The sequence below is a fragment of the Pelophylax lessonae genome, assembly GCF_965119305.1.
Source record: "Pelophylax lessonae genome assembly, chromosome: 5".
Taxonomy (NCBI): domain Eukaryota; kingdom Metazoa; phylum Chordata; class Amphibia; order Anura; family Ranidae; genus Pelophylax; species Pelophylax lessonae.
The window spans coordinates 482,323,425-482,339,717 of record NC_138772.1 but is presented as its reverse complement, the minus strand read 5'-3'; the positions used below and the strand labels follow the sequence as shown (position 1 = coordinate 482,339,717).

Sequence of the window (16,293 nt, the reverse complement as noted above, 5' to 3'; positions counted from 1 at the left end):
GTAAACATTAATGAATAACTCCACATTGTCTGCAGGTACATAGGTCAATTAAGACCTATTTTAAAGCACATGTACTGATTACAGCTGGCCTCCAGCTTTACCGTTTTCCCCCTACACTTACAAGTCCTTTCCTTTATTAAATCAAATTACTCGATTCCCTGCAAAACTGTGTATCCACAACAGAACCTTTTGTAGCTGCAGCAGCCATCTTGGTCCTGCCTTCATTTCCCCATCTAAATCACTTCCATCATCAGTTACCTCTCCTTGATCTGTACCGTCATTGGCCTCCCATCTCAAAGCTATTAGCTTCCTTCTTATTCATCACGGTTCTCAAGCGTAATATAAAATATCCTGGCATCCCTTTATAATAGCGTGCTCAAACAACCAATCAGCTAAGTCCGCTGCACCCAGTGGACAGCATGGGGGAGTGTGTGTGTCTAAAGGGATGATGAGGATGTAATCTTTCAAAAAATGTCTTTAAGTGACGACCCAAGGCAGGGTTCTATAATGTTAACTGGAGCCTTCCAGCCTCTCCCACCAAACAGCAGCAGACAGATCAGTGATGACATCACTGCATCTGAAAAAGCATAAATTTCTTTGTGTTGATCGGGCAAGGGATACAAGGGGAGGTATACGCATGCACTAAACTTCAGCATATGCAAGTATTTAAAATATCTGTAGCCTGGTCAGTGTTACTTTAACCACTTAATTTCAATTATTGCTCATGATCTGCCCATCTGTCAATTGCTGGGCTGAAAGCATTGATCAAGCCAGCAAAGACACACTGCGACAAAGAAAGTCTGCATGAAGACAAATAGGCAGAGTCTATATGTACACCAGTTACATAATCACCAGGTTTATGCGTGTTATTCACCTGTTCTGTTATTTTATGGTCTGTTACTTGAGAGCGAATATCAGAAGACCAGATGAGACTTTGCGAACACTCCACTGGGACGCCATTTACCATCAGTGACCTCACTTTTTCTCCATCTGCTGAGTCAAGAGAAAGCAGACATATCCGTCCATCAACAGACAACTCTGTGCATGTCCCCAGAATACAAACAAGAAATACATACACCTGAAACAAACATCTTTTATTCTCAAACGTACATGTGGAATTGTTAATTCATTTGTTAGGTTAGTGCAAGTGTGCATAAATAGATCTGCAGACATCTGCAGAGAAGTCATGTTAGTAGCTGGTCATTGTGTTAATGCCACAGGACACCTAATGAGTTACTATGCTAATGAGGCTCTCACATCTCCCAGACGATCCAGCTGTGGTCATAGGACAAACTATGGATTGGTTGAATAGTCAGAAGGAATGTTCCTAAAGATCACCACTTTTCAGCCAAAGCACTGTAGGTTAAATGCTTTTGAACAAACTCGATAAACATTTTTTGATTATGAAGTCTCATTTGTAAAGGAAAGCCCTAGCACTTCGAGGGTGGGGAGAAAGTCCTTGGTCCCGTGTAAGCTCTGACCAGGCCAACCTGTAGCTTACAGCGGACAGTAAAAAGGAAGGACAAATATAAATAGTATGCATGAGCATCATTGAAATGATCCTGTTGTGTTGCTCTACAGTCTACATGAACAAAGTTTGGATTCAAATTTCTTTGTCCAGCCTGCCATGTGCTTTTTCCTTGCTGCATAACGTCTAAGGCTGGTGCATGGCAGTAAAAATGATCCTTCAGATGAATTTCAGGCTTGGTTAGCTCCTCGAACAGCTGTACTTCTGTCTACAGTTATACTAGATGTGTATTAAAGTGGAAACTAAACACTTCTAATCAACATTAACCATTTTTAATCCTTATGCTGCTAGCATTCAAGAATAGATAGAGCTGTATCTTATTTTTACCCGTTTTAAACTATTGTCATATCTCCCAGTAGTATTCATACAGGATCTCACATAAGTGAATACACCCCTCACATTTTTGTAAATATATTATATCTTTTCATGTGACACTGAAGAAATGACACTTTGCTACAATGTAAAGTAGTGAGTGTATAGCTTGTATAACTGTAAATTTGCTGTCCCCTCAAAATAACTCAACACACAGCCATTAATGTAAACTGCTGGCAACAAAAGTGAGTACACCCCTAAGTGAAAATGTCCAAATTGGGCCCAACTAGCCATTTTCCCTCCCTGGTGTCATGTGATTCGTTAGTGTTACAAGGTATCAGGTGTGAATGGGGAGCAGGTGTATTCAATTTGGTGTTATCGCTCTCAGTCTCTCATATTGGTCACTGGAAGTTTAACATGGCACCTCATGACAAAGAACTCTCTGAGGATCTGAAAAAAAGAATTGTTGCTCTACATAAAGATGGCCTAGCCTTTAAGAAGTATGCCAAGACCCTGAAACGGAGCTTCAGGTGGCCAAGACCATACAGCGGTTCAACAGGACAGGTTCCACTCGGAACAGGCCTCGCCATGGTCCACCAAAGAAGTTGAGTGCACGTGCTCAGCGTTATATCCAGAGGTTGTCTTTGGGAAATAGACGTATGAGTGCTCCCAGCATTGCTGCAGAGGTTGAAGGGGGGGGGCGGGGTGAGCTTGTCAGTGCTCAGACCATGCGCCGCACACTGCATCAAATTGGTCTGCATGGCTGTCATCCCAGAAAGAAGCCTAAAGATGATGCACAAGAAAGCCCACAGTTTGCTGAAGACAAGCAGACTAAGGACATGGATTACTGAAACCATGTCCTGTGGTCTAAAGGGACCAAAATAAACTGATTTGGTTCAGATAGTGTCAAGTGTGTGTGGCGACAACCATGTGAGGAGTACAAAGACAAGTGTGTCTTGCCTGCAGTCAAGCATGGTGGTGGGAGTGTTATGGTCTTGGAATGTATGAGTGCTGCAGGCACTGGGGAGCTACAGTCCACTGAGGGAACCCTGAATACCAACATGCACTGTGACATACTGAAGCAGAGCATGATTCCCTCCCTTCGGAGACTGGGCACAGGGCAGTATTCCAACATAACGACCCCAAACACACCTCCAAGACGCTGAGGGTAAAGGTGATGGACTGGCCAAGCATGTCTCCAGACCTAAACCCTATTGAGCATCTGTGGGGCATCCTCAAACGAAAGGTGGAGGAGCGCAAGGTCTCTAACATCCATCAGCTCCGTGATGTCATCATGGAAGAGTGGAAGAGGACTCCAGTGGCAACTTGAAGCTCTGGTGAACTTCATGTACAAGAGGGTTAAGGCAGTGCTGGAAAATAATGGTGGCCACACAAAGTATTGACACTTTGGGCCCAATTTTTACATCGAGGTGTACTCATTTTTGTTGCCAGCGGTTTAGACATTGATTGCTGTGTTGAGTTATTTTGAGGGGACAGCAAAGTTACACTGTTATACAAGCTGTACACTCACTACTTTACATTGTAGTAAAGTGTAATTTCTTCACTGTTGTCACATGAAAAGATATAACAAAAGATTTACAAAAATGTGAGGGTGTACTCACTTTTGTAAGATACTGTAGATGGCTCTTTTCCTTTTATCTGGAGGAGGGGAGGAGAAGAACTTTTCCCAGCTAAATAATACATCCTCCTGCCTGCATGCCTAAGCTAAGGGAAGATAGATTTTAGGAAGTACACAAGTCAGCTGCCTCTGCTCAAGATGGCTGACAAAAAGCTTGGAGACATGAATGGATGGGAAGTTTGCTTTGAATATTAAAAATGAATTAAATAGCATTTTCAGTTTGTGGTGCTCAGCTGTAGTTCAGTTAAGCTTTAACAGTATATAGTCTAGTAGTATGTAGTGTCATAGTTACCAAGGGTGAAGTCCAACTGCCTCTATAGTCTAAACTTGAGCTCTATTTAAAGAATACAAAAGTTTACGAATATCCCTTGAAAGTTTTTTTTTTCCTTCTTCAATTACTGTTCAAAAAACCTGATCTGAAAGAGGTAAAAAAAAAAAAAAAAAAACTACCAATGCTGACCTCTCCATCATGCGAATAGATCCGAACGTCATGCTCATCCAATTAACAACCTGAACAGGGTTGGAGATTGAATGTTTTGATTGGTTGTATTTTGGCTCAGTGACTCAAGAAAGTCACCAGAGAAAACCATGGAGGTTGGCAAGCGGTTGATCGCCCACATGGAGTCCGACAGGTGGTTCGTGACCACGGTTCAGCCTCCCCCCAGCCTCCATCGCTCTCATGTTAGCTGCAGAAGAGCAGAAGGCAGCTTAGTGCTGGATTAAGGGCAGGAGCTGCCTCAGTGATTGGTTGCTATGCAGCCCAGAAGACATAGCATTGGGGGGGGTACAAAGGACACAGTGGGTGGGTGATGTGAAGGGGGCATAGGACACTACTGTGTGGGGGGGGGGGATGTGAAGGGGGGCAGAGGACACTACTGTGACACACTGTTCTTTCTGCCATCTTTTTATTGGCAGCAAGATAGTTTTTAAAGGCCCTCCCTAGAACTTTGCTTTCCTCCATGCTGTCCAGGTTGATCTCGGCTTCTGAAATGTCACCTACCCCTGCATGTAACCATTGTAGCTGACATATTTCTTAGTAAAAAGTTAAATCCCAGCATTGGCCCAACATATTTTGCTCTGTAACTAATCCACCCTGTTTTTCCCTCCTCTGATACCTCATTCCCTTAATGCTTATTCCTAGTCATTTTAATTTAGCACTGTTAGGAATAGGAATGAAAGCCCTGCCTGTATGGCTTGTCATTACTCTCTATAAAGTACAAGAGAGAACGTTATATAAAACATTGATGATCACGAATGGTCAAAGATGGCCAAGATGAATAGTTCAACATACACATGAAGGGCAGACAACACTTTTTCCAGTTGGCCTTGCCAGGATTTGAACCTGGGTCATCTGTATGGCAAGACAGAGGCTCCCAACGAGCACAAGGCCAGCATTAGCTTGATCCTTCTACACAAACATTAGACACGTACACAATTCTATGTGTATATACACAATAGTCAGAGGATTCACCTTCATACTGCTGGAGATTTGGCACAGATTTGGTCCTCTTCTTAGGTAAATTGACTCTTGGATCTCCAACTGTGAGACCCAAAACGGTTCCTGGTGGAATCTGTGCTGGTGAGGTTATTCCTGGAAAGAAGCCATATGCAGATAGAGAAATAGGAATAGGTATAACATATCCTGTTCAAGTACAATTCCTCAAAAAAAAAAAAAAGTTATTAAACTAGGGTATCTGAAGTGTGCCCTTTATGATCGTATCCCTCTGCCAAAACAAGCACTGCCTTCTAAAGATATAACTGTATGCCCAAATACAGAATAGTCTTTAGGGGGGCAGAACCTGGCAGAGGAGTGGGGATCACTAGGCTAACTAAACAGAACTACAAAATACTTTAGCAGTTAAAACCGTTTACCATACATGCCGATTGCCGGCAGTTCCACTTTAAAGCAGAGTTCCACCTAAAACAAAAAAAATACATAAAAATACCCCCGGGACAGTCAGGGCTAGTGCATTCCACAATGGCTAGCCACTGAACTGTCCCAGGTTGCACTTACCTTTTATAAGAAATACTTACCTTGAAAATGTCTTGTCCAGCGCTGCCATCTCAGGTGTGGGCAGCTTGAAGCCAGCGCGATCCTCTTCTGCGTCCTCTTCCGTCCCAGGATGCACTGCACCGGCCCCGCCGTCACTTTCGGGGCTGCAGCGTCATCCCTGCACAGCTTCTGGGCATGCCTAGAAGCTGTTTAGCAAGGTATGACGCGCCCGCACTGGAACTGACATCTGGGCCGGTGCAGGCGCATTGATTCCTGGGAGCCATGACGTTCAGCTCCCAGGAATCATTGCAAGCCAGGAAGTGACGGCGGCGGCCGTGGCCGCAGAGGGAGGAAGAGGAAGTAAGGAAAGTATATTTTCTTCTAAAACAAGGCAAGTGAAAAAACAAAAATTGCGATTATCCATTTGTTTTTCAGGTGACCCGGAGCAAGAAGATGGACCGATGTTCAATTTTAGGGTGAAACTCCGCTTTAAGCGTTCAGCATTTTTTATGCACGTGCAGGTTTTGGTTTTTGTTTTTAAAAAGCTTTGGATAGAATAGGGAATGACTACTCTGTCTAGTTTTTATTGCGGTGTAAAAAATAATGCACTTTAAAATTTTAAAATATTTCCCTTGGCAAGCTCTATAGGTCACCAGACATTAGTAGAATGGACCAAAAAAATATGTGTTCACCTTAAAATGGGCATTGATGGAGAAAAGGAACCAATCGATCAGACCAGTAGACATGTGGAACCACTTAACCTATAAAAGGCAGCTCAAAGGAGTTTGACAACTACTGGGCAGTCAGCTGCAGAACAGCAGAATAAAACAATGGGGACTTTAACAGATGGCCGTGTCCCTCTGACAAACCTGTGCCGACAGTATGTCATTAGGATACCGACATTAAATATCTTCAGACTCCAAAGTTTGCAGATCAAGAGTTCTGATCTCATTGACTTTATTAAGCAACTGAAAATACCTAAAGAGGAGGTCCACCCAAAAGGCAAGCGCTGCTTGTTTGCACCTTCCATTGGGGGGGGGGGGGTGTTGACAGGTACCCGCTCCTACTTTCAGCTCAGATCGCAGCGGTGAACTGAACCTTAAGTTTAGCCCCCCTACTACCCCCGCAGTCTTCTGGGACACATCACAGGTCAGAGAAGACTACGGGACCATACACAAGGCACAGACTTGCGCATTTGCAGCAGGAAACAGGCAGTGAAATAGCACGATTTCATAGTCCCATTAAGTGTGAACAGGAGCCAAAACCTGACTTTAGAGTTTGTTGTGATTTGTGGGGATTTTAGAGAACCAATAAGTTTTCATTATGGGGCCTGATATGACATTGTCAAATAGAAAGACTCAAACACCTAAATGGAAAGAGGATAGACTTGATGCAGGAGGGAACTATCACGCTCCTACAACACTTTGCTAAACTTCTGGTGCAAAGAACTTTAGCCCACAATAAGCAACATGCTCCCTTGCATTTATTGCTTGTGTCCATTATCCAGAAATCAGCTATTTCCTCCAATGATCTGTCAGAGAAATAAATGAGAACAAAGAACCCCAAGCACCCAGGGTGTACCTTGCAGTAAATGGAAGAGGGAGCTCTGCTGGTCATGAAGGAGATTTCCTGAATTCTGACAGTAACCTTCCCACCAGCTGTGGGGTCCATGATCTTCAGTTTTCTGTGGATAAAAATAAAGACATTTTAAAACTACATAACCTGCCCAAAAGTGTCTATGGAAGCAACAAACTAAAGTAGAAGGCCTCATGCACACAAAATATATATATTTTTTTCCCCCTCACCTGGAAGTCTTTGCTCCAAGGGAGGAAAAAGGCCTTGTTTAGCATGTGCATTTACCCACAAATCGTGCATTTGGTGTTAAGGCGTTCTACTGCCCAGAATAACCATTTATTCTGCTCATTAGAAAGCATTACCGCTCCTAAAAGTGTATTTAGTGTTTTTTCTGCCAAAAGGCTATCCTCTTCCAAACGCGCAAGTGAGTGGGTTTTTTCCTCTGCCGCTAAACATCTGTAAATGCCTATGTGTGCATGGATACATTGGCTAACAATTGAGGGGCATTTAGAGGAAGAAAAAAAAAAAAAAAAAAAGGAGAAAAAACACCCTTAAAAGCGGCGTTTAGACACCCAGTCAACATAAAGCCATAGATGGTAGCCAACAGCATATTATAGTAAAGGCTTACTTTGTGGACGGGGGCTGGGTGCAGAGCATCATTGAGTACACAGTTAGAAAGGGGGCCAACAAGGCGATACCGCACTATCTCCATAGTCAAGTCCCTACGGAAAAAAAAAAAAATACATAAAAAGGCAAACAGAACATTGTAAAAACTCAAGCGTCATTACAATTCAATTCAGCATAAGAATTAAACACAAAGTTAAAAAAAACTATTCATTTCAACTGGATATTGAAACAATTATGAAATTCAGCGCCAAGTTTGGCAACTTCATTGGACTTTTTGCAGTATAAAAAAAACAAAAAAAAAAAAACAAACAATTCCACAGAAATTACCAAACAGAATTCCATTTCCTGTTATTACAAATACATCAGTAAGGCTTATTCGCTGCCAGTCGTTTTTTGCACGTAAAAAAAAAAATAATTTTAAGTCTAAAGATTCCATAAAACACCCAAAACATTTTTTGTATACTTTCTGCAAGGAGACACCCTAGAGAATAAAATTGTGACAGTTCGAATTTGCTATGTCACTTGATAATACCGCAAAAGGTCTAGGAAACAAAATGTCAGTTAAAAAAAAACAAAAAAAAACTCTAAAGTGAATTTTAGGGCAATAAAAAGAAAAGAGAAGGCGCCTGGCCCTTTAAATAGAAGATTGTTGAACCTGCTGCCCTTTTAATTGTAATAAAACAATAAATAGGTATATATCATAGGTAAAAAGGCGCTGGTAAATCTTAATATATCACGTGTTATAAAAATTAATAGGTGATTTAAAGTGTAATATATGTGATTAAAAATTGCTACAAATATATATATGATCTACTATTGGTGCAATTAGCAAAGAAAAGTGCATACCAGTGCAATTTCAATTCAGAGGTGTTTGTGCTTCTCAAAGTAAATTAATCCACAAAGGTGTGGATCAGTGAACCAATAAATAAATATATAAAGAATTCCATACAAAAATCACATAAGAATATATAAAAATATAAATATATAAATGTGCTCCAAGTAGTGTTTAAAAGTCCAGGCAATAGCATGCAATCAAAATCCTGCCTGAGGACGCTCGTTAAGCGAAATGCATTGTGGTCAATGCTAACCCGGAAGTAACACACAGAGGCATTCGGAACAGAGGCTGGGATACACATCCACCGCCGCAATACAAAGAAAGGGGGAAAGGAGATACAGGGTGCTGCAGATCCCCGGAGAATATCTTCCTAAGACCCAAAAAAACGATTTTGTACTGCCGAATTGCCCAGTGCCAGGAGGGCACAACAAATAGTAAGAGGCTAATTGTCACCTTATAGTGTATGTTTTTTGGGGAATAAAACAGTATTTCACTATTGGAGGCTATTTGTTCTTCTATATCTTTATGTGTATGGGGGGACTACATGGTCCAACTCGAGTAATATAGGAGCCAGAGATCCAAGCAATCGAGGAGAGGTCTGATCCACCCAATAAAGGGATCACAGGCGTTGGGGGTCCTTGTGACATGCTGCTAGCTGGTAAGAGGCCACGGTTGTCACATCCCAGCACCTGGAGCACTGTGAATGGATTAATAAGAATTCACCAAGCACAATTTTGATTGCATGCTATTGCTTGGACTTTTAAACACTACTTGGAGCACATTTATATATTTATACTTTTTTATATATTCTTATGTGATTTTTTTTTTTTATATATCCTTATGTGATTTTTGTATGGAATTCTTTATATATTTATTTATTGGTTCACTGATCCACACCTTTGTGGATTAATTTACTTTGAGAAGCACAAGCACTTCTTAATTGACGGTTGTCACATCCCAGCACCTGGAGCACTGTGAAGGGATTAATAAGAATCCACCAAGCACAATTTTGATTGCATGCTATTGCCTGGACTTTTAAACACTACTTGGAGCACATTTATATATTTATATTTTTATATATTCTTATGTGATTTTTGTATGGAATTCTTTATATATCTATTTATTGGTTCACTGATCCACACCTTTGTGGATTAATTTACTTTGAGAAGCACAAACACTTCTGAATTGAAATTGCACTGGTATGCACTTTTCTTTGCTAATTGCACCAATAGTAGATCATATATATATTTGTAGCAATTTTTAATCACATATATTACACTTTAAATCACCTATTAATTTTTATAACACGTGATATATTAAGATTACCAGCGCCTTTTTACCTATGAATTTTAGGGCAAACAAAACGCAATAAACTACCAAACCTTAAATTTGCGTGCGCTCGTGAAATGGTAGCAAACCTTAGTACCCTATATTTTCCATAAGGGACGCTTCTCAAAAGCCCCCTATAGGTCATCTGTTAAGGGTTACGGAGATCTTGTACCTAAAATTAGCTCTTTCACTCCGGCATGCATGGCGATAAGTAACGTGTCGCAATCATAGGCACCCTCGATGTGGGCGTTTACATTCCTTTATGCGTATATGTGGGATGGGAGGCCTCAAATTTTTATTTGCGCTTCCACCTTTTATTCTTAGGGGACAGGTTCTCTTTAATGGGACGAAGACCCTGCATGTCTCCTTTGAGCTCCACTGAATGAAGTGCAGAGCAGATTGCACTGCAATACATCCCTTCCCAGCTATGCTAGCCAGGGACACTGGGAGGTCGACCCGGAAGGGACATCATTCTCGTCGCTTTCCGGGTGACAGCAAGAAGGGGAGGAGAGTGGACATGTGTCCGCTCTTCTCCCTTCACCCACCATGTTGGTCCCGAGCCTACAGGTGGGCAAGCGGAGCATGGAATTCATGGCAGGGGTGTGGGCGCTTGTACCAGTGGTGTATGGAGGCGATCAGGCAGCAGTACAGCCGCCCGAATGCATCCACCTGTCAGTCAGGTGTCTGCCTGGGTTTTACACACAACCCCAGTGGCTGCAGCAATTGGATTGTGTGTGCAATCCCTGCTGCCATGTCTGTAGGACGTCTGGCCCTTGCAGTGAAGAGGTTAAAGTTTGGGAGGAAACTGCTGTTGGACTGGGGCTTCTGGTCAATGTCCCTTCCGACTATCAGAAACTGGCAGATCTAAAACTGGGATTTTACTTGGTTGCAGCTTCATCTGGTTCTTAGAACATTTACATTGCAGCATGACCCAGTGTGATACTGCACATGCACAAAGACGGCCATAGACCATAAATCCAGCCAACGCTTTTCACATTTCTGCTCGCTTTCTCTTTGGTAAAATGATCGTCACAAACAGAAAATGAGGGAACATGTCTCTAATGGAGCTGTGAATAGCAGTAAAACTTTGACAGAGAATTTAATTAATCCCTTTGCGCTAGGCAATGGTACTCGGCAGGGGTGCCCTTTGCCCCCTCTGCTGTTTGCTATTTCTCTTGAACCTTTTCTCGCTACGATTAGACAATCCAAAGACATCCATGGCATGACTGTAGGCCCCAGGACGCATAACTATGCTGCATACGCAGACAACATTTTGTTCTTTATTCAGCAGCCTCGGATTTCCCTCCCTAACCTTATGAAGGCTTTCATTGAATTTCGCCAACTCTCTAACTTCAAAATTAATTTGTCAAAATCTGAAATCCTTAACATCAATATGCCCCGCCAGTTAGTGGATTTTCTGCTCCCACATTTTCCTTTTCGCTGGTGCTCTGATAAACTGAAATATTTGGGTATTTTCCTTACTCCTCAATTGCAATCTCTTTTTCGTCACAATTATATTCCTCTATTAAACACGGTTAAATATGATCTACGTAAATGGACCTTCCCTTCTCACTCCTGGCTGGGCAGAGTCAACAGAGTTAAAATTAATATTCTCCCCCGTTTTCTTTATATTTGCCAAATGCTGCCGCTGAGTGTGCCTATAGGATTCTTTTCCCTTTTACAATCCTTGATTTCTACCTATGTATGGCAGGGCAGGCGACCCAGGATAGCCAGGGCGACCCTTTACCGCTCTAAACGTTCTGGGGGGCTTGCACTCCCTAATGTGAGGGAGTATTTTCACGCGATCTCCCTGTCTCGGGTGATCAACTGGAAATACTCACTCAAAACGAAATTGTGATTACAACTTGAAAATGATTTGAGTAATGTTGATCTTGCAGTGGTCCCCTGTATCCCTCGTAAGACTAGAGCCCTTTCTACACTTTCCTCACCCTTGACTACTTCCACCTTGGCGATCTGGAACTCGCTTCACAAGAAACACTCTTGGGAGTTTAACTCCCCCCTCATGCCCCTTTTGCGCCACAATTATTTTGTCCCGGGCTCCATGGACGCTGGGTTCCATGCATGGTCACCTAAAGATCCTCTCATTTTGCACCAAGTTGTTCGATCGAATGCACCAAAACCCCTGAACTTGATCCTTGGAGCAAAACCCCCTACTGCTATGGATAGCTGGAGATATCATCAACTACTCGCTTTCCTTCATACTCTTCCTCACCCTTTAAGAGATCTTTCGGATTTAAACCCTGTCGAGCTCTTTTTTAAACCTCAACAACCTCCTCTACACACTATTTCCCAATTTTATAGAATGCTCATCGATCTAAAAAAACAATCATATCCAGCCTTCCTCCACAAATGGGAATTGGATCTTGGTTCCCAAATATCAGATGCCCAAAAAGATAAAATTCTCGCCCTGGCACATATCTCATCTATTTCTACCAAAGTGGCGGAATACAACTATAAGTTACTGTCTAGGTGGTATTACACCCCGTTGAGGTTGAATGCTATATCTCCCTCTAGCCCCCCGTTATGTTGGAGGGGTTGTGGAGACACTGCATCTCATGCTCACATATGGTGGTACTGCCCTTTAAATCAAGTCATTTTGGGCAGAAGTACTTCGCATTATACAAGATATCACAGGGGAGGCTCTTTCTTTGGATCCTTGGACTGTTTTACTATATTGTACCACCAAACCGATATCGCGCTATAAACGTTCACTCATGCCACACCTATTGAACTCAGCCAAAGCTCTCATTCCAGTTTTCTGGGGTAGCTCGACTATCCATCCTGTTGATCAATGGCTACGGAAAATTGATGAAGTTTGTTATTTTGAAGAGCTTTCTCATATATCTCGTGACAAGCTGGATTCGTTTTGGGCAAATTGGTCCCTGTGGACCATGTTTAAAACTACCCCTACATACTCATCTATCTGCTCCTCAAACCCCTCTGGGTCCCCCCAATCAGATGAGTCTTAATCTAAGGTACCACTTCTCGATTGTGCCATTATATATAATGTTTAGTGCTTACATTGTTTCCTGCTGGAATACCATTACTACCTGCCCCGTGTTACATGAGTGATGTTCTCTATTTTCTTTTATTATTATTATTATACAGGATTTACATAGCGCCGACAGTTTGCGCAGCGCTTTACAATATGAGGAGATCCCTTGCTCCTCTTCTCAATGCCTGCTATATATATATATATATATATATATATATATATATATATATATATATTTTTTTTTTTTTTTAACACCCGTAGCCTGCACACTTTCTATTTTTACTTACTCTTTTTTCTTTATTCTACTCCTTCCTCTCCTTGCCCGCTATGTTTCTCGTTTTCCTCTCTAGCCCTTTCTGTCTTTACTCCTCTCTTTATTCTTTTATGATTTCCATATGAGGAATACCTCGTTGCTCTATATTGGTATTGTTCACATGATCTGATGATTTATTTCAGTTTGCCAATAGCTTTTTCACGCCGAACGATGTTGCAACAGCCATATTCTTCTAAGGCTGACTGTTCCTCAATATGTTTTTTAAGCCTTGTTTATTGCTTAGGTTTTGTATTGTAATTTCTCTTTCAATAAAAACATATTAAATAAAAAAAAATTAATTCCATCAAGAAAACTAAAAGGAAAGTTTTGGCTGGATATGCTCTTGAAACCCCTTCGCTTAGCCCTATGGGGGGGGGGGGGTCAGGTAACCCATTTTTATTGCAGCCTCTTCTGTAGAAGCTCACAGGGCCTCTCTGCCGCAGGGGAATTAAAAACACTGCCTGGTACTTAGTAGTCTGCGAGATATTGGGTGAATTGAAGATCTGGAGGCTATAAAGCCATCTGCCAAGTCATTTACAAGTTGGACAAGTCTACATAAACATTTAGGCAAAACTAAAAAAAAAAAAAATGTTTTGATATATCAATTTGTCTTATGTGTGGTCTATTCATGCATTCTTATTCGTGAGTTTCTAGTAGGGATGCACCGATCCAATATTAGGATCGGATATCGGCGCTGATACTGCCAAAATAGCTGGATCAGGGAATCTGTAAAATTAACCGATCCACGGGCCGATTTGGTTTTGCTGAGTCCCAGCTCAGCCGTCCCTTACTTGCACAGAGCCGCTACTTCCTGTATAGGTCCGTCTCACAGGCGGAGTGATATCAGATGCACTCCGCCTGTGAATGGAGGAGCCATGCACATGAAGCAGTGGCTTTGCTCTGTACTGCAGTCGCATGCATATTGTGCATGTGTGTAGTTCTGGATCGGTATTGGTATCGGTTATCGGCAGATACACAATGCCATGTATCGGTACTAGAAAAGTCGGATTGGTGCACCCCTAGTTTCTAGTGGGAATATTTTATTTTGTAATCCTATAGGGAAGGACACATCACACAACCAAACCTGAATGATGCCTAAGGCTTCATTTGCATGGGCACTTACACCCATAGCCCATGAATGGGCCAAGTCTGTAAGCGTCTGGAGGCACCAGGTGCTGAATGCAGGCAGGTCATTGTCTATGGGAACACAATGGATGCACAGGCACTGTTGCTCCTCCCAATTTGAAAGCTGTGTGGGTGCAGCTGCTGCATTCCTGTAGACATCAATGGGCTGCCTGCATGCAGCACCTGGTGTCTTCAGCCACGTAAAGACCTGGCCCATTCATGGACTACTGTCTAAGTGTCCGAGTGAATAAGGCCCCTTTCACGCATACGGTCCGTTTGTCCATTTTTCATCCATCCGTTGATGGATGAAAAACAGACATCAATGCATCTCTATATAAAAACGGATGACAATGGATAATCATCTGTTAACATCTGTTTTTATCCGCTTCCGTAAATATCCATTTTTTTGGAACGGATGAATGCCCTATTTTTCATCCGTCAAAAAAAAAAAAAACGGATCGGATGAAAAATGGATGTAAACAAACAAAACGGTCCGTTTTTTCATCCGCTTTTGCATTGGTAGTGGATATGAAAAAAAACGGATGAAAAACTGATACATTTTGACGTGACTGAACTGACTAACTGAACGGACTGTATGTGTGAAAGGGGCCTTAGACTTAATAGTCACATAAATCATGTGGGGGTGAACATACCGAATTGTGATGGAAGTTTGGGTGGATGTCCATTGGTATGGGTCAGGACAGTCTCTTGTGCCATCACCAATTATCTTTTTTACCGGCACGGCTTTCTCCCCTTCTTTATCCTGCATCTTCCTCTTCTTGCCTGCTTTTTTCACAGTTGCTGGTTTCTCCTCCTGGGGAGGATCAGCTGGCAGGGCTGGAGTGTACACAGCATTATCTGGCCTGTCCTCACAAACAAACACAAGTCTCAGTTCCTTCAATACGTCCTGAAAAAAAGCATGTAATTACTTACTGTAAGACAGGGGTGTTCTACCTTTTGAAGAGCAAGGATAAGTTCACCTTTCATAACATGTTACACCCATTTTTAGGGTGTAACATTATGAAAGGACCAGCCCCCGCACCTCCCGATCTGAGAGCTAGCAGGGGGAGAATCTCTCCCACCACCCCCCCCCCCCCCCCCCCCCCGGCTAGCTGTCACAATAAAAATAAATAAAAAATGTGGTCAACAGCAATCCGCCCTCCTGGCTGCATCACTCATTCAGTGTACTGTAAATGGAAAACTACAAGGTCCTTCAGCCTTTGCGGCTGTCTGCTTTTGTTTTCAATGAACTACCACGGCGCTGTGGAGCACTGTGGTAGTTCATTCTCTCTTCCTGTCCGAATGTACCCGCTTGCCTGTACGGGATGTACGGGCACATGGATACACTGCCAGATCTGCATGGCACTAGCGATCTGCTGATCGCTGGTGTAATGCTTTACAGGCTTCAAAAAAAATTTTTTGAAAAAAGTGAACTTATCCTTTAAGTGATTTGGTAACCGGGCCACAATGAACTATAGGGTTTTTCCAGTCCCCAAGACAATAACCCTTACTGTACTGAGCCCCCAAAATGCTGCTTTCACACTGATGTACTGTGGTTTATCCGCACCAAGTGTCTAGTGCAGTGCACCTGGACCTTTTACTGGGTTAGAAATCTGTCAAAATGCAGCTATTAGATCTTGCTGGTGTGGTGCTCTTTCTGAAAGTGCACCAAAACTCCTGCATTCAGGAGTTTTGGTGTGCTTTCAGAAAGCGCACCAAACCCACAGGATATAGTAGAAGTCTATGGCTTAGTGCAGCTAACCCGCAGGACAACAGCAGATGCACCCGCGGATCAGTGTGAAAGCCAATTAATGACACCTTTTTTGTAAGTGCAAAGTGTAAGTGCAAGTGTTTAAAAAACTGACCTTTTCCTCTTCCAGCTTCTGCTGGCATCACTCTCCAGGATACTAAGAAAGGTTCCAGGCAAAGTGCACTAGGTATCACTCCGCCTTGGATAGGAGCTGGCGCTACAGAGGAAGTACTGGCATATGTGGCCCCAGC

General features: G+C 42.5%; 1 protein-coding gene across 1 annotated transcript in view; it reads right to left on the bottom strand.

The window, feature by feature from the left end:
- The window catches only part of POP1 (POP1 homolog, ribonuclease P/MRP subunit), a 40,401-nt gene that overhangs the window by 9,247 nt on the left and 14,861 nt on the right, over positions 1–16,293 (bottom strand). The window contains exons 8-12 of the mRNA XM_082259355.1: positions 14,946–15,199; positions 7,676–7,769; positions 7,054–7,156; positions 4,951–5,070; positions 875–993 (exon numbers count right to left, since the gene is read on the bottom strand). Coding sequence (XP_082115481.1) covers positions 875–993; positions 4,951–5,070; positions 7,054–7,156; positions 7,676–7,769; positions 14,946–15,199 — 690 coding nt within the window. The remainder of the gene's footprint in view (positions 1–874; positions 994–4,950; positions 5,071–7,053; positions 7,157–7,675; positions 7,770–14,945; positions 15,200–16,293) is intronic.